At 34.9% G+C, this 19,714-nt stretch overlaps 1 protein-coding gene across 1 annotated transcript; it reads right to left on the bottom strand.

The window, feature by feature from the left end:
- Positions 1-1,324: 1,324 nt before the first annotated feature.
- LOC137405518 (mitochondrial 2-oxoglutarate/malate carrier protein-like) lies at positions 1,325-19,705 on the bottom strand. The gene is made up of 7 exons (XM_068091817.1): positions 19,480-19,705; positions 15,039-15,191; positions 12,068-12,148; positions 10,589-10,714; positions 7,612-7,793; positions 2,832-2,983; positions 1,325-1,874 (listed from the first exon to the last, which is right to left on the bottom strand). Exons 1-7 carry the CDS (start codon positions 19,542-19,544, stop codon positions 1,698-1,700), a joined length of 936 nt encoding a protein of 311 aa, XP_067947918.1. The 5' UTR covers positions 19,545-19,705; the 3' UTR covers positions 1,325-1,697.
- Between the last annotated feature and the right edge of the window lie 9 nt (positions 19,706-19,714).

Raw genomic sequence — 19,714 nt, 5'->3', positions numbered from 1 at the left:
AGCATGGGAGACAAACCCCATTGTCAATGATAGTTGACTTCCTGCCATGAAACAACTAAGTTGTCTCACAGACTTTAGGAGAGTCAATTTGCTGACACCAGAGTGCTCAAATCACAAATGAGATGAGCTTTGCACTAAAGCTAATAGTGTCGCATCTCTCACAGAATGCTCAACCAAACCGAAGTAAGGGAGCAAATACTCTTTAAGTTTATATATATTTTAGTATATTATATATAATTCATGTATATATAAACTACTGAATGCCTGTTGTTCTACAAGTAATAAAATAATTACCTCATGAGTTTGAGTTACATACCTGGTAAGCTTGTCTAAATCTTTACTATAATAAGAGATGTGTCTCAAGTCAGTGTCGTTATGTTACACAAAATGATCAAGCGTGCACGAGTACTTGTATTTTAACTAATGTAATTAGTAAGTGTTCAACTATTTATCCATACAGCCTATGTAGTAAATAGAACATCTGCCTGCAGACCCAGAGGTTCTGAGTTCAAATCCATTGCGAAGTGGATCTTTCATTGCTAAAACGTAATCACTATATCTGAACACACAAACGAAAGACAGACAAACTACAAAAGACAACAAATTATATATAAATTATTCAGTTATATATATATAAACTGATGAATAGTTCTCAGGCTTTTCAAATGATCAATATAATAACACGGCCATGACCTCTTAAGCATTAACCAATCAAACAACAGATTTAGACAAAAGTGCTATGAATAGTTTACTATGACTCTACAGTGCTATCTCTCGGTTCATTTTCTTCCCTTTACAGATACCAGAAACAGTATCATAAACAGTTATAAAACCAGCGCAGTCTCATAACAAGTCAGTGTGCAGCCGTTTGATCACACTGCACGAAGATATTTGGATTTAGCCTGTGATTCTACACATGTGCTCAGTGAATTGGCAAACCAAAATAAAGGGTGAAGCGTTTTACAGGCAATGAAACTAATCAGATTTACAAAAGCCTTTATCCTGCAGATAATCCGAGTCTCCTCCATATATAGTGGCTATTTGTAGCACCTTGGCGAGTCCCTTTGCAGCGCTGTGTGGAAGATTGCTGTCCCCTTTATAAGCAACTATTTTTAGAAACAAGAATCTTGTTATCCCACATCAGCTTTTGGCACCAGACTTGCGGTGGTAGCTCGTTAGACTGCTTATTGTATTTCTTACCTCGGCAGCACCATGATGAACTGATCTGGTTGTCCCCAGCACGTTATCAATTGTGTTGCAAAAAGAGCATATGGCGTTCAACGAATTTCCACATTTGAAATGCTACATAATATAAAATCTACCCTAGGTTATACATAAAAATTTTATTTAGATAACAAAAACCTGTGTCAAAAGAACCAATGAGCCCCATAATCATATAAAACAACCAAAATACCACACACAAAAAGTAACCTTATTTTGGGTTTTCCACCTGTTCACAATAAGTACAGGAACCAAGATTAGATCAACCGTGCCAATCTAATTGACAATTCCAACACATGTTGACTCATCATCCTAACAACTTAAAGCTTTTTTGAAATAAGACATATTGACGAGACAAAGTCTCAGATCGCAGTAGCAAACTACAATAAAACAATATATAAAATTGCGTAACAATTCATGCATGTTTATCACAATAAATACATGCAAACTTAAGGCCATCTCGCTACGAGATAGCCTTAAAGTCCGCCCGCGCTATTGTCGATGCCCATCACATAGCGCTTGTAGTACTTGTTCATCTGCTCTAGGAAGATGAACGTGAGCACTGTGTGTGGTCCAAGTCGTGCGTAGTACGGAGTGAAACCTTTCCATAGACTGAAAAAGCCTTCCTTTGAAACAGTTCTAGCTATTACATCCTGTAAAACATTATCACATAGTCTTGTAAGACATGCCTATCACATCAAACATTATCACATAGTCTTGTAAGACATGCCTACCACATTAAACATTATCACATAGTCTTGTAAGACATGCCTATCACATCAAACATTATCGCATAGTCTTGTAAGACATGCCTATCACATCAAACATTATCACATAGTCTTGTAAGACATGCCTATTACATCAAACATTATCACATAGTCTTGTAAGACATGCCTATCACATCAAACATTATCACATAGTCTTGTAAGACATGCCTATCACATCAAACATTATCACATAGTCTTGTAAGACATGCCTATCACATCAAACATTATCACATAGTCTTGTAAGACATGCCTATCACATCAAACTAATCCCTATGTTTTCATGATACTTCAAAGATTGCGTTTGTCGACAAGAGAGTTAGGTGAAAATCTAGCTTGACGTGTTTCTCTACACAAAGAAAAGTGACGATGCTTTGATAGACTCAATTCCTGACTCCTCTAAGAACTAAAGTATGTCGATGGAATATTCTTTGGCTCATCTACCTATGTCAGTACGTCGACGAATGGTGTCTATTGATGTACAGTCAAACCTTGAATTATGATCATCCAACATAGCATATTTGGACAAACGACTTCAAACTTCAAGAATTATTTGTTTTAACGACAAAGTAATTTCTAACATATGATGTCACAAGCTTCTGGAAACCTTACAGTTTTAAGAAACACAGAAAGACTAGTGCGAGGAGTAGTAGTGGCTAGATGAACTTTTATCAGCAATTATTTCACATATAAAATAGTTACAAATTACAACATATCTTCACAAAATCCTTAGATTTCGCCAAAGCGACCTATCTTTTAAGTATCCACAAAACAAATAAATATATAAATAACTAAATATATATATATACAGAAATAAATATCTGATAGTTATGCAGACAAACTTACCAAAGCTCCTTTGTATTCAGGTTTTCCATCAATCACCTTCATATTCTGAATCCTAGTCTTTGCTATGTCGACTGGCATGGAAACTGTTGTTGTGACGAGTCCACTTATCATACTTGCGCAAAAGTGCAGGAATATTCCCTCCCTAAAGTAACCTAGACATGGGAAACAAATCCATAAAATACACATAAGCTAAACAAAGTCCTACTAATGCAAATGTGTCACTTAGCATACAACTGGTGAAATGTATTATAAACTATAATCACATAAGATATCAGTTTGAGAAATGTTGACAACTCTCACTTTAGAGTTTAAACCTATGGCGTATTAGACCTCAGTCTAAAGAGGTTATCCTCAGCTTGTTTGTGCTGATCATAGACCTATTAACTATAGTTAATAGGTCTATGATGCTGACTAAAGACAAACCTCTAATAATAAACACACAGTTTAGCAGCTTCATGTGTTGACTGCTGATGAAATGGCACCTACAACACAACACATGAACAACCTACCATGAAGTAGGTTAGAAATGTGCATTGCATTTATAAAGCGTGTGCATTACTGGCACTTTTAAAGAAAGCTGCAGAATATGTATAAATAGGTAAACGATGAAATTATCACTTATAGAAAAAAAATACTGTGAAACTTTTCATTAACAAAATATTTTAATTAAAAAAAACATTTATAAAAATGCAACACAAGTTTTTTATTTTATGCAAGCGCTACCAAACTTTCCTATAATATACTTTATAATTTTTAGGGGCAAGTCAACATATAGGGTCATTTGCAACTTCCACTATTTATAATGATAACAAATGCTACAAAAAATGGATTTTGCAGACAGAAGATACTTGCTAGAATTCAATTTGTACAAAATATAATACTAAAAGTGTCTTGAAAATGATTAAAACCAGGAAGAAATGACTGGAATTTTAAAACTCATCTTGCCATGAAAGGGCTGATAAACAGCAAACCTTTTCCCTTAGATTAACAGCTTCTGGCTGAGCTGAAGAATAAAAACTAATCGTCATTCATGGCTGACACTGGTCAGCCATTTTCTGCCAAGTACTGCTGGAATGGAGCTCAAACTAGTGACACTGTTAAGAAATGACTTTATCCACTGATATTTTTATACATTTACAATGAGCATTTATAACCTCTCTTCTGAACTCATACTTCTAAGGGTAAAATTTCAATGGATTATATGAACAATGATATTGATTTACATTATAACGAGAATAAATCAAAATCTACTACTTTTTTGTCAGTTGAAATATTACAGAAACTATGAATACAATAGATACACCTGGTCATACAGTTGCTATGAGACAATAGATACACCTGGTCATACAGTTGCTATGAGACAATAGATACACCTGGTCATACAGTTGCTATGAGACAATAGATACACCTGGTCATACAGTTGCTATGAGACAATAGATACACCTGGTCATAAAGTTGCTATGAGACAATAGATACACCTGGTCATACAGTTGCTATGAGACAATAGATACACCTGGTCATACAGTTGCTATGAGACAATAGATACACCTGGTCATACAGTTGCTATGAGACAATAGATACACCTGGTCATAAAGTTGCTATGAGACAATAGATACACCTGGTCATACAGTTGCTATGAGACAATAGATACACCTGATCATACAGTTGCTATGAGACAATAGATACACCTGGTCATAAAGTTGCTATGAGACAATAGATACACCTGGTCATACAGTTGCTATGAGACAATAGATACACCTGGTCATACAGTTGCTATGAGACAATAGATACACCTGGTCATAAAGTTGCTATGAGACAATAGATACACCTGGTCATACAGTTGCTATGAGACAATAGATACACCTGATCATACAGTTGCTATGAGACAATAGATACACCTGGTCATACAGTTGCTATGAGACAATAGATACACCTGGTCATAAAGTTGCTATGAGACAATAGATACACCTGGTCATACAGTTGCTATGAGACAATAGATACACCTGGTCATACAATTGCTATGAGACAATAGATAAACCTGGTCATACAGTTGCTATGAGACAATAGATACACCTGGTCATACAGTTGCTATGAGACAATAGATAAACCTGGTCATACAGTTGCTATGAGACAATAGATACACCTGGTCATACAGTTGCTATGAGACAATAGATACACCTGGTAATACAGTTGCTATGAGACAATAGATAAATCTGGTCATACAGTTGCTATGAGAAAGATTCCCAGCCCAAGGCAAACTGAATAGAAGGCATATGAGCTCATGCACAGCCTTACCTTCAGACAACCACCTATCACACACAAGACACATAAAATCATATATTTAACCTGTCTAGCCACACCTGCTGGTAGACACGCTTCAAAATACATATCTTAGTTATGAATTTGATGCCTTCCGAGATAAAATTTCACCTACTTTACACTCCACTTCTGTGCAAACCTGACAATTTGAAACACAACTTAAAAACTGTTTTTAATTCAAATTTAATTAACAAACCTTAACCTATGTCTCTCCACCTGTCTGACGCCACGATTACAGATGGAATAAATCATTGCTTCATGCACGATTCAATCTCCCAACATCGTCTTACAGCATTTCAGAATACTTGTATGCATAGTTATTACACCTACAATCTCTTACGACTAGCGCGCGTTAGACTGCCAGAGTTCTAGTGTTGTTAACATTTAAGAATTCACACAGGAGGGATACAATAATAATAAAATCAGTATACAGCTAATCCAATTGTTCATCACAGCAAAGAAGTTTTTTCACAAAATTTTGCATCTGAAAAAGTGTATAATATCATCACATTTAATTGTGGCATAAAATTCTCTCTGACATTCATAAAAAGCACAATTAAAAATGTATAGCATTTTATTTTAAATATATGTTATATTGACAAACAGTTTATGATAGATAAGCATTAACTGTATCTACACAGGTCAATGCAGGTTAAAACAATAGACCATGAGACCAAAACAAACAATAGTAAAATAAATAATGAATTATGTGTAATGAAAGAAAAAACTCCTTTTGCATAATTTGTTCTATAACGTAAATTGGCAAAGTGTTGGTGTCTGATATTGGTCGTTTGTTGGCACAGTTAAAGTATTGGTGAAATGAAACCTCACATCAACCATGATAAACCGTCTGATATTGGTCGTTTGTTGGCACAGTAATAGTATTGGTGAAATGAAACCTCACATCAACCATGATAAACCAAGACAGCAAGGTTAAAGCACATAAATTACATAATATTTTTATTGTATATTTCAATACATCTGAGTCTTGGCTTTCGAATGAGCTATTGTTTGCCATGGTGAGACAGACATCGGTTGGTGTTTATAAGATTTCCACAGAGCTCTACCGCAAAAATGTTTACTAGCATAGTCTCGAAAATTGTGACGTCACAATTCTCATATTCGTTGTTGTGCGCTCTTACCGCTTATTTATCAACTACGAAAGTGACGATAATGACGCTAGTGGCAGGCGAAGGTAGGACAACTTCAGAGGACGAATGAAGATAACAATGGAATCAGTGTCATTAGTTCTCCATGTACATATTATTTCTATGATAAGTACCTCAGACTCCAAGAACCATACTATATTTTCCCGATGATATTATGCACTAGCTCTTTATTTTTAATAGGATGTTACGGGTGACGACTGAGACTAATTAATTTCAAGCATTGCGTGATCTCGCGAAAGTGCGATTGACATTTAGTCCTAGGGCCACGCAACCGCAGGTCATAATTTAATCGATGTGATTTCATTACCTCTATCAACGACAGTACATTTATTGAAGCATAATTATTTAACCCAGAACATGTGTTTGTATTGGTCGGGCGTTAGCACGATCGCGGGCATTGTTGATTATCTAGAATCTTAGTTTATTATTAGCGCTCTCCGGGTTTAACAGCACCAAATGTCACAGAAAAACGCAGCCTCAATGGCAGCGAAAGGGATCGACGACCTAAGGCTAAATGAGAATTATGACGCCACATTTTGAGTACTTGAACCAAGTGTTTTTTTTTGCAGGACGTACTTTTGACACCCCGTTTTTCATAGTTCTATTATTCTTTGTGTATTGAATATAGGCTCATTCGAAAGCCAAGACTCTGATGTATTGAAATATATAATAAAAAAATTATGTAATTTATGTGCTTTAAAGCATCTCCCTACCCGATGACATGATGTATATTTCTATATATTCTGTCTATCCACATTTAGACCTGACAGAAATATTTCAGTTTTTATTGATTACCTGAGTATGACAGTACTACCTCGCAGCACTATTTTAACTAAAAATATTTTGATATCATATTCAATTTACATGGAAAAAGCTCTTTTTCTGCAAAAAGCAACAATATAATATAGCCTACATCAGCATTATTATACTACTGTGATTATAATATAAATATCAATTATTACTTATTAGTAAAACTACATCTTTGACCATAAAGTTATCACTTTCTTCATAAACACCAAGATGACTAGCTGAGCGATAACCAAGTACGAATCTAAGAAAGAATGCAGTAGGAGTTGTACGCTCATGATTGTCTAGGTGAAAAATCATGACAAATAGACTTGTAATACTGTACTATGCATCTCAACAGTTGAAAGGTAACAGCTGATGATAGGTAATAATAATCTATTCCTATTGCTGAGGGACCGCAACACAATTCTCAACTAAACTAAACAAATTCATCAATACACCAACTTCAGAGGACCTTACATTCTACTAATCTGTGACAAACATACCTGTGGAAACTAAACCCTGTTTAGCCTGTGAATATGATGCGAGCTGAGCCGCATTTACTACCATAGCCCTAACGATAGTAGGACCACATCCTCTCCATAAAGTTAAAACTCCTTCATCTCTAATAATACGAGACAGGGCGTTGAATACACCGGTATAGCCTCTCCTCTCAGCAACTGGTAACCTGAAATCAAAAACTGCAGCATTGACAAGTCCATCGACTTTTTAGAACATGTAAATTCATCAAATGTTTGTCCTTACTAGGTCAGTGGCAACCCGAGGTTATTAGACAGATTTGCAATTGAAGGATTTGCAATTCAAGGATGATTATCACACTATAACATTTTGTCACATCTTCAACTAACTCAATTACAGGTTTCCCCAAATTACCAATTACTTCTACCCAGGGTTGACACCCATCATTCACTCTAGAATCCTACATACATAATCTTTTTACAATAAGTGAAAACATCATAGAGCTATCGCACAGATTTATCTGTGATATATTCCGTGTGATAGTCAGCCATAGAACTACAGCCATATCTCTACATAAGAGTGCCTCAACATGCGAGGAACTCGAGATATGAGTTGACTTTTTAGCAAGTTTCTTCCTTGAGATACGAGTAATCATTGAGATGTGAGCCGGTTGTCGATGGTCGCTGTATGTCCAAGTATGCAAAGAGGTTGCCTTTGAAAACAGCATCGCTTGGTATTTCTCCTTCTATTAATTTGAGAAAATTTTTTAAAAGGTTGGCTAAAAGTTATAGTAAACGCGAGACAAAACGCGGCTAACCAGAAACAGATACTAACAAATAAGACGACAAAATTAAAGTAAGTTTAGTGAAAGATTAAAACTTAGCTTCAAGCGTCTGTTTAGTAGGTTAAATTCATTGAACTTAAATTCGTTCAAGTTAAATTCAAACTTTCGATTACGCAGAGTCACAAAAGTTTAGCGTACCGAACACGTTGCTTTCAAGTCTCTCCCAGGCAGATATTATCAACACTCAAAAGTAAAAACTCCATAAAGTAGGGTACATAGTGATGTTGCATTTTATTAGGTTAAATTCATTCAAGTTAAATTAATTTCAAGTAAATTTAAGTTTCTATTACGCAGAGTCACAAAAGTTTAGCGTACCGAATACGTTGCTCTCAAGTCTCTTCCAGACGGATATTATCAACACTCGAAAGTAAAAACTCCATAGTGTACCAAGTGATGTTACATTTTATTGCAGATCGTAACAACTAAATAGGTATTTTTTACCTGTACTTTTAACGCATGCACTTAATTACAATAATTAAAAACACACGTTTCCACCAAAATATCCTGTTAACCCTAGGACACTTATATTTCGCTAGCATTTAGTTTCACTGTTGCAACTGTTTTCACTAATTGCAACTTAATTTCACGGCTCTGATGAGTGCAAAAATATAGTGATGTGAAAATAAATGCAGTGAAACAAACATAATTAGATTCCTCAGATCCAGTTCACTAGTAAAAAAAAAATTTTCAATTTGGGACTAGTTTGTATTTGTGAACCACAGGTAGAAATGTGTGGGCAAGATCGATAATGCAATTTGATCGCTTGCTGCCATTTGTTTCTTGGACTATCAATGACGTCTAGGTCCTTGCCGCCGTGACTGATGTGGTACCAATATTAGATCTCAAGTATTTATAGCATGCGACGGCCATTGCTCAGGGTTGTTATTGTTTTTGGTTGGTATTAAAATTCATCGCTGCAATAATTATTATTCAATTTTATGACTTTCCCTACCAGACTTTCATCCTCATCAGTTACAACGTCAGTAACTAAACTAATATCATAATCTTCCTCATTTGTCTTGGCTTTTTCAAAAAAACTTGTTACCTTAATTTGCTTTGCCATGCTGCTCATTCGGTGTATTAGATATGAGTTCAGTAGAAATTTCCCAATGAGCCCAACCACACACGAAAATTACCTGCTTTTCTGATATGACAATTTTATTGTGGATATCAACGAACAAAGCTATGTAATTTTGTGTTTTCGCTCGTTCGTTATGATAGTTTAGCTCATGAAATTTTCGCGAAAGGATGACTCCGCGAAAACCATTTTATATAAAAAGTAGTGTCTTGAGACACGAGTAAATTGACATGCGAGCTCAGTCCCAAAATTCACTAAGCTTGAATGTCGGCGTATGACTAGACTAGCGAAAAACATATAATTATTTCCCTGTCTATAAACATGTCTCTTGTTCAGTAGCCCCCAGGTGAGTAGTAACTTCAATTGCCGAACAGCTATGTAGAACTCATATAGCAGTACAACCAAACCTTTACTTACAACCATCTCTGCATACAACTCTCCAAACATATTGACATCAAATTTGAGCTCGGATTTGCTGTGCCATACAAAGCAATTTCCAAAAATGATGCTCAAAGTTTCTTAAAACATGACAGTTTGTCAAACGAAATTAAAAAGCTTTTAGACATTAGAAATAAAATGTAAATTAATAAAAAAGAAATAGACCAAGTTAGGTTTAAATAAACTTATGAATATCTCATGTAGGTTACAGAAGGGTACATGACTTAACACTTACTCTACTAATCAACTTATGCATAGATGGGTCTTTACTTCCTGTCTCTGAGGTGAATTAACAATAAAAACTTCTTTCTAAGGATTATCATTTTATTAAATGAGTTTTTACACACAGTTTAAGTTTTTGTATTTAGTTTGTTCATGCCATTTTTATATAGTACATTTGTTTTAATGCTATATATGTAATTACCAGTGTTTATCACTGCTTTTTCAGCTCTAGAGTAAACAAAACACAATATTTGCACAAACACAGGACAGTTTTGACATACAAAGCAAATAGTGCAACAAATTAACTTGCTATGTCAAATTTTGACTGTATGTATAAAGGATTAAACATATTTTTTGAGACCCATCAGAGCTCTCGAGAGCGACTGAATGAAACAAAGAAGAAAACGTTGTGATCACTCACCTGCCATCCGCTGTCATTCTGATAAGTGACAGATCAGCTGGGGTACCCACAAATGCCCCAACTCCTCCCGCAGTCATACCTATCACAGCTTTTGTGGCAAAATTCGGAGGCTTCCCATCGTTTGAACTAGATTAATAATAACTAGAATGAAACACTGGCAGTAACATATGTTACTTTCTAAAAAAACTGGCTAAATATTTCATCAATGCTTGTGATTTTTGCATTTTTGTTTCATCTAGTCTGTAGCATGCACTATGACAACATAAGGCAATACAGTGATACAGACCATGCAATTATACACCTGCCTTCACAATACCTTCACTATAGTTCATATAAACTGTTTCTATAGAATGTAAATGCTGTAAGCATGGACCCTGTCTGATATTTAGGACATTAAAAGTCTAATGCGACAATCTGCCTTCTAGCAGCAAACTGCATACATATCATTAAATTTTACTACAGAAATGTTACTATGCAATCATATCTATATCTACTATAATATAACAAACATACTTAGTTTTTTGCATTAATTATTTCAAATTTATGTTTTTAAAAAATTCTTTCAACCGAGCCAACAGTATTTTTTTTAAGAGCCGGTCTCTAAAATATAGTGCAAACTCTGTGAGAATCAAAGCAAAATCTTTTAAATGATTCAAGTGTAAATAATTTTTAACGTATCATTTATTGACATTTCACGAGGGAATTTTCTGCCCACATGATATCACTGAAACAGCTTTTGTCGTTTTTAGTGCAATGCTACTTGAGTCTCTATGATGTGATACTACATAGACATATGCGGTGATTATACATCTATGGACATCTAACAACCTAGTTTTTCGGTGTACGTTAGTTTGTACCTTAGTCTAACAATACATAGTACATCAACAGAGCATTCTCTATTGCACTAACCTACTTGCATACATATACAAACTAAATCGTGGAAACTTGATGATTGAAGTTATTTAAGGCAAATACCATGCTCATGAAGTCATAGCATTTTCTGGTAGGTTATTTAGAAAATAGCGATGACACTAAATATCTACCAAAAGGATGCTTGAATACCACCCATGGCACAGAATCTGCAGATGGTTTGCCTTCTTGTTACAAAGATACGAATATTTTATTTGACCACCTACATGGCTGAGCTGCACAGCAACTACGGAATATATCTTTAACCTTTCAGCAGGTTAATATAGAACATAATAAAAATAAATAAAACAGAATCAGTTAACTCTAGAAAATGAAAATAAGAAAGAGGAGACAACTCTTAATATGAGTTTGCTATATGTAACGAGTAATCGCATGGGACGATCTGTTGTGTGCAGTGATGATCTGTTCATCAGACTGCAACCTAAATTTGCCATAAATGATCCAGTGAGTAGATCATGAAGTTGCTTATCAGCAAGCCAACCATATACATCAAATATAGATAAACAAAAGTTCTCAAATGGAATTAGCCAACTGGGCCTGTTGTCTCACCTGAACCTCTCAAAAAGCATAGAGTAAACACCCAGTCTGGTGGTAGTGTAGGTCGCTTGCCTCAGTAGTCCAGCAGAGAGTCTAAAGAAAAGACAATTCCTCATACAATAGTGCCGATATGCAATACTAAATAACTGATTTATTTTAGATTGAGTGGTAAAAACATTAGAGAAGACACGTTTACCATAAACCAAGTATTGATACGGGTATTAGGTCTTATCCTGCCAATATGTCTTATCATTCAACTTATTTCTATCGTTACTTTTTAAGCAGATATTTACCTCGGAATACAATGTAATTACTAACATGTCCAAATTTTCTCAAAACATTACAGTTATGTAAGTAAATGTAAAGAATGTTGATAAAAACCAAAAACAAAACATAAAATAATAAAAATGAATTGAAACATTATAATGAATAACATTATTGAAAATGGTTTTTCGACAGTAATTAATATAGTGATAGAAGCAGTCCGTAACAGAAATATCTGAAAAGATTGTTTATTATTTAAGGATAGCTCTAGAGTCTAGTCCATTAGTCCACTAGTACCGTAATATAAATATCATGTACATATTATATTAAACACTAATCAGTGATCAGGAAATCAGCTGACCACATTGAGTGCTAGTGTACTTCCCTTGAGTAGCAATCTAACACGCATGAAGGCCATCTACAAACAATGCAATGCGTGATTTGAGGTCAAAAACAAGAAATCATAAGTCAATTGATAGCGATACCTAGAAATATCATTCACCTACGCCATGCTAATGCAGGAGAGGATAAACCTTCATTGATACAAAGGTTTATTATTGATATTTTAATCTGTAGTTTTCTACTTGGCAAGCATGGCCACCTTTGACAACTTGCGCTGCGTACGTATAATCACGTAGCGGCTAGATTTTCCTCTGCTTTCACTTGAGGCTTACTTTAAAGCCCCAATTGTCAATAGCCGGTGTGCGCTAACATTTGACAGAGGTTGGCCCTGATCTAGGTATTATTATTTACAAATCAATTTGAGAAATAAACAAAATGAGATATAACGATGGAAAATCTTTGGAAAAGATGGAAAAAGGCTACAAATCTATGCAAAACATACATAATAAGAAATAATATAAAGCTGACATGATAAATTATTGACGACTAAATAATTCAAATATTAGCATTCATCTTGTCATGAGATTTGTAAACACAGATCATAAACATCTATTGTACAAGTTCATAGACATCTATCTATTGTACAAGCTTGAAAACGCAGTTCATAGACATCTATCTATTGTACAAGCTTGCCAACGCAGATCATAGACATCTATCTATTGTACAAGCTTGAAAACGCAGTTCATAGACATCTATCTATTGTACAAGCTTGCCAACGCAGTTCATAGACATCTATCTATTGTACAAGCTTGAAAACGCAGTTCATAGACATCTATCTATTGTACAAGCTTGAAAACGCAGTTCATAGACATCTATCTATTGTACAAGCTTGAAAACACAGATCATAGACATCTATCTATTGTACAAGCTTGAAAACGCAGTTCATAGACATCTATCTATTGTACAAGCTTGAAAACGCAGTTCATAGACATCTATCTATTGTACAAGCTTGAAAACGCAGTTCATAGACATCTATCTATTGTACAAGCTTGAAAACGCAGTTCATAGACATCTATCTATTGTACAAGCTTGAAAACACAGATCATAAACATCTATTGTACAAGCTTGAAAACGCAGTTCATAGACATATATCTATTGTACAAGCTTGCCAACGCAGTTTATAGACATCTATCTATTGTACAAGCTTGAAAACGCAGTTCATAGACATCTATCTATTGTACAAGCTTGAAAACGCAGTTCATAGACATCTATCTATTGTACAAGCTTGCCAACGCAGTTTATAGACATCTATCTATTGTACAAGCTTGAAAACGCAGTTCATAGACATCTATCTATTGTACAAGCTTGCCAACACAGATCATAAACATCTATTGTACAAGCTTGAAAACGCAGTTCATAGACATCTATCTATTGTACAAGCTTGCCAACGCAGTTTATAGACATCTATCTATTGTACAAGCTTGAAAACGCAGTTCATAGACATCTATCTATTGTTCAAGCTTGAAAACGCAGTTCATAGACATCTATCTATTGTACAAGCTTGCCAACGCAGTTTATAGACATCTATCTATTGTACAAGCTTGAAAACGCAGTTCATAGACATCTATCTATTGTACAAGCTTGAAAACGCAGTTCATAGACATCTATCTATTGTACAAGCTTGCCAACGCAGTTTATAGACATCTATTGTACAAGCTTGCCAACGCAGATTATAGACATCTATTGTACAAGCCAACGCAGTTCATAGACATAATTATATTATGACATAGACACCTATTGTACAAGCTTGCTGTCAGGCTTATCAGGATACTTTGGATGAAATTTAAGATCGACTATTTGAACAGTTACAAGTTTTATACTAAAATTATGAGTTGCAAATAAGTGCATCTTCAGAAAACAATTTTATTTGTTAATCGAAATCAGATTTTTAAGATGAAAGGTTATTTTTTGAATAGATTAGAAGATATCTTCTAGTTTGATGGGGTGAACTAGAGTGCTGATGAAGTATTCTTTGTAAAACCAGACTTAATTTGTATATAATCTCACAATAAATTTGTGTAACTGGTGTGAGGCTGCGGAGAGAAGTGGTAAACTTGGAAATATTTAAAAAGTAATTGATAGTTTTAGATGTCATAACGTTTTGCAAGGCAAAGCGTTACGACTTTTAAATACTTTCAAATATACAGATCACACACACATGTGTGTGTGTGTGATCTGTATATAACAATAACACACATGTGTGTTGTTGTCGTAAGCTGTTGTTTTAAGTGTAACTCACCAAAGACATACCCAATTACACATGTGCATGCATAACTTATCCTATATATATAAACCTGCATGTAAAAATGTAACTTACCCTGTATATATACCCCCAAGACCTTCATTGCGAAGAATTGTTGATAGAGCATGAAACGTGTTCTTGTATTGTCTAGCCTGGCCTCCTTCCCCACTCAACTGCATACGATTCTTTACTAAATCCAGAGGCTGTACAAATACTGTTGCACCCATGCTAAAATGGCAAAGTATAAAATCATTAAAAACTTTTTACAAATATTAATTGATCTAAATACTGACATCTTTAATGAATTGAACCACATAGCTCTATCCATTGTGGCCACGATTGAAACCGGCTAGACTTGGGTTAAATCCTAGAGATAATCAACAACTTTTCCAGCTACGTAGTAACAAGGAATTTCACAATCCTCTTACAGAGGGTTCAAATATCGAATCAAATCGATATTAGTGTGAGCTTGGCGAAAAGTGATTTGATCAAACGTTGTGATACACGTGTTGTCAGTTTATTTTACTAATCCTAAAACCAGCGGAAACTATTACTAACCCTACAACTAACAGAAACTATTACTAACTCTACAACTAACAGAAACTATCACTAACCCTACAGCTAACAGACACTATCACTAACCCTACAACTAGCAGAAACTATTACTAACCCTACAACTAACAGAAACTATTATTAACCCTACAACTAACAGAAACTATCACTAACCCTAAAACTAACAGAAACTATTACTAACCCTACAACTAGCAGAAACTATCACTAACCCTAAAACTAACAGAAACTATTACTAACCCTACAACTAACAGAAACTATTACTAACCCTACAACTAACAGAAACTATTACTAACCCTACGACTAGCAGAAACTATCCCTAACCCTACAACTAACAGAAACTATTACTAACCCTACAACTAACAGAAACTATTACTAACCCTACAACTAACAGAAACTATTACTAACTCTATAACTAACAGAAACTATTACTAACCCTACAACTAACAGAAACTATTACTAACTCTACAACTAACAGAAACTATTACTAACCCTACAACTAGCAGAAACTATTCTTACATTCACATTTCAATGGACAATGATCAATCAAGTATTTGCAACTGATTCACAGAGCCATTGTCGTAATCTTCTTTTCTATAAATAAAGATGTGTCCATCCTTCTGAAGCCACGCTTAGAGGTTAGGAAAAACATACTTCACACAGAGATCGAACTCAGACATCATAGCAATCAGACACACTACCAACTGCACCATTCAACCACCTTCCCGCATGGCGGAATAATTGAGCCCGTAGCTATTACACATGATGATCTCTCACGGCGCACAGAATGCCAATGTACTAGTTTTTACTATAATAGAAGCCGTGTTCATTTGAAACCACGATTGGTGGCTCGAGAAAGATTGTATCACATAGGATTTGAACACATAACTTTCAGCATGGTGGACCAACACTCTAACAACTGCGCTAATCAAGTGTTCACTGGAGTTTTATATTAATTGTATATATAGTTATTACACCTGAAGATCTCTCATGACATACTGTGTCAGAATATGAGATGTGACACGAGTGTCAGACTACTAGGCTCTTCTAAAACCCTATGTCAAGTAAATATCTATGAGGTACATGTAAGGAGGTAGAGAAGAGAGCGACTGTATTCTTTGTGGTCTGGCTGCAGTACCATAAAGACGCTAACATGTCAGTCGAAAAGCCCGAGATTATTTTCTGTAAGACAAGTCAGCACGCTCTAACATATAAATGTCGTATATCGAAGGCGATACGCATTTACCTTCAATCACCATGGTATGAACATATCAGGGTATAAACTATGTCAATTATTCTTGGGAGATGCCTTTTCAGAGTCATTTGTTTTTTCTATGTCAAAGTCAGATAATACCAAACATATGTAAAATACAACCCAATCAAGCAATGGCTATGAAGAATGTAAGTTAATTTATGTTAGAACCTTTGAAAATCTATTTCTAGATTAGTAGATTATTGCGATGCTATACAATAATCATACTGATATAATCAAATTGAAGGAGTACTGTCTTGGAGTCTATGCTAAGCTGTTTAAAAACTGAACAAAAAATGTAAGAAAATATTGATAGAGTTTCAATGAAGTAATTGGAATATGACTGGGTAACAAGGAAGTACATTTGGAATAACAAGCCGACTAGATCTTGAAGGGATCCATGTAATTCACAACATATTGCCGAGTGTTTTGTTTTTTAGAGTGAGCCTGGAGAATTACCGAATATTATGAAACCCAGCAAAGCTAAAACCAAGGATGTTCTCAATTCGCCCTTCTCCCTTAGCTTTTCATTGATTAATGTTCCTATTGAGCTATGACCATGTAAAAGAATCTATTAACACCACGATACACGGAGTCTTTTATGGATTATGACCCTACTTGAAAAGATATGGATCATCAATTTTTTTATAACTGTAACTATAGCTAAAATATGCATGCATGTTTAGCTACAACCTAAAATGCATCTACAGTTTGATAACATATACATAGCCCTTCGCCTAGGGAGAGATAAAAGATTAATACTACTTGAGAAACACCGATAATATATGTAACCATGTTTATCAGCTTCAGTTGACAGACTGTTGAGAGATATGCAAACATTTCAAAATTCGGACAGTTCTAGCCACATGGCTGCTTCAAATAACCTGAGATAAGATCCTAGTAGTGAGAATCGTAATAGCAACTTGCAACTTAAGCTAGATTGATGGTTAGGGCCATATAAATTGAATCCAAGGTATCATTATAATTTACGTCTGATTGTTTAAGTTCCTCACTAGATCTACCATAATTTAAAAAAAATCTATGGCTATTAATTCTTTTTGAGTGCCATTTATTATTTTGGTCATTCCAGTGTTCTGACCGCTTGAATTTATACTCATTTTTTTCATATCACAATCCATAGTTTATTGGTGATATTGCATAATAGACCATTATATTAGAGAATCACTATATGAGTAAATCACCAAACGATAATAAAAAATTACTTTGAATGTTTAACAGATCTTAACAGAAAAGTTCAGTACTGGACTGACAATTCCGCATTCACTGACTACACCCAAAAGCAACAAATATTATAAATACTTTCAATAATTGTGCCAGTTACCACAGTAAGGAATGTAGCAAAACGGACAATAGATGAGCCCTAAGCCCACTTCAAATGAAAATAATAAATTTTTAGTGTTTTCTCCTCGAAGTTTAAAGTCCAAATTTCAAAATCGGAGTTTTTGAAAATCTTCACTTAAAAAAAAGTTCATATGTGAAATATTCATAGATACTTAGCAAGTTAGCTATGAGACTATATGCCCTGTTAGATTACCTGTATCTTACTTTAAAGGCATTTGTAGGGTTGATTTAGCCAGACAGAGCTACTGTTAGAACAATGCAACAGGTCAAGGACAATGTCAACAGCCAGCAAAGAAGTGTGATGTTATATCCTTAAGAAGAAAATACATTAAGCAGGTTGAAAAACTAAAAATTAGGAATTACGCTTTATTTTCAACATCAAAGGACAGATAAGCTTTAAAAAACAAAGAGAAAATACTGCTATTGAATCTTTGAAAAGTTTGTTGGTGTGCAGCCAAAGCTATTGAGCAACCGTTCCCGTGTGAGCTCATAGGTTATAATAGTTGTCAAAGAGCAAACACCTACACACCATATACATGTATAAGAAGTAAATGACGAATATGTTTTAATAGTCTTTTTGACCTCGCACACTAAGGGAGTTAAGATTGTGAAAAGTCTATAACACATGCAGATAAAGTTAGAGATAATGGAAAACCTAAACACATCTAAGCAAAGTTCTTATTAGGGATCAGTGCGTTCTATTCTTGGTTGTTAAGATATTGCGTTCCTCCACTCTTACGCGCTCGTCAAGTGCGGGCTTTGCGGGAAAATTTAATATAATAATACAAAACCAACAAATCGACTCTTGTCGAATGTGCAATGTCTAGTTTTTTTTTATTTAACCGAAGAAATTTGTGCATGTATATAAATAAATATATAAAAAGGTTCTTGAAACTGAGTTCTCACGCCTTTTTGTCTTGAAAGGCTCTCAGTAAGAAAAATCTGATCTGATAGCACCATATGCACAAAAGCAACTAAAATTACTTTTTTGGAGTGCAGGTAAAACACGCAAGTATTTACCAAGTCGGACTTAGTTCCATTTTGCACTGACTTAGCTACCTGTTGAATATAAAATAAACTGCACTGAAAGCACTATTTCGTCATTCCCTACGGCAATTGATTAGGTATAAGTGATACTTCTATGTCGCGTGAAACACAAAACTGCTACCAACTAGCTCTCTTCGGTCGTGCATAAAAGTAAGAGTTGTAAAACAATGAAGTGTTACAAAGTATACATCTTCAATAAAAATATGTGTATAAAGTGATCTTCTCTTTTGCTGTAAATACAAATTCATGAATGACAAAAACTACAAGCAGCAAAAATATACCTACCCTGCTAATCCTCCAAACGTGAATTTTATGTATTTTGGAGTTGATTGTTGTTCAGATGGTGCCATAGTGTATGAAATCAAGAAAATAAATCACTTAATTAGCAAACAAACAGATCGCTGTACCAAGTCGTCAAGCAAAGTAGTATTACTCTTGACTATTTGTTACTTTTTGTCAAGATTCCATGTATATACTGCTTGTCCTCGGATCGCACAACGACCGGCGAACACGGTTGGGT

The sequence above is a fragment of the Watersipora subatra genome, chromosome 9 (genome assembly GCF_963576615.1).
Source record: "Watersipora subatra chromosome 9, tzWatSuba1.1, whole genome shotgun sequence".
NCBI lineage: Eukaryota > Metazoa > Bryozoa > Gymnolaemata > Cheilostomatida > Watersiporidae > Watersipora > Watersipora subatra.
The sequence above is the reverse complement of the archived record's forward strand: the minus strand, read 5'-3'. Positions and strand labels throughout refer to the sequence as shown.

Coding starts and splice junctions, on each gene's coding strand:
- LOC137405518 (XM_068091817.1), bottom strand. CDS start 19,544: ATGGCACCATCTGAACAACAATCAACTCCAAAATACATAAAATTCACG. Junction 15,192..19,479: donor ACGTTTGGAGGATTAGCAGG/GTAGGTATATTT, acceptor TTGCCATTTTAG/CATGGGTGCAACAGTATTTG. Junction 10,715..12,067: donor ATGCTTTTTGAGAGGTTCAG/GTGAGACAACAG, acceptor TTATTAATCTAG/TTCAAACGATGGGAAGCCTC.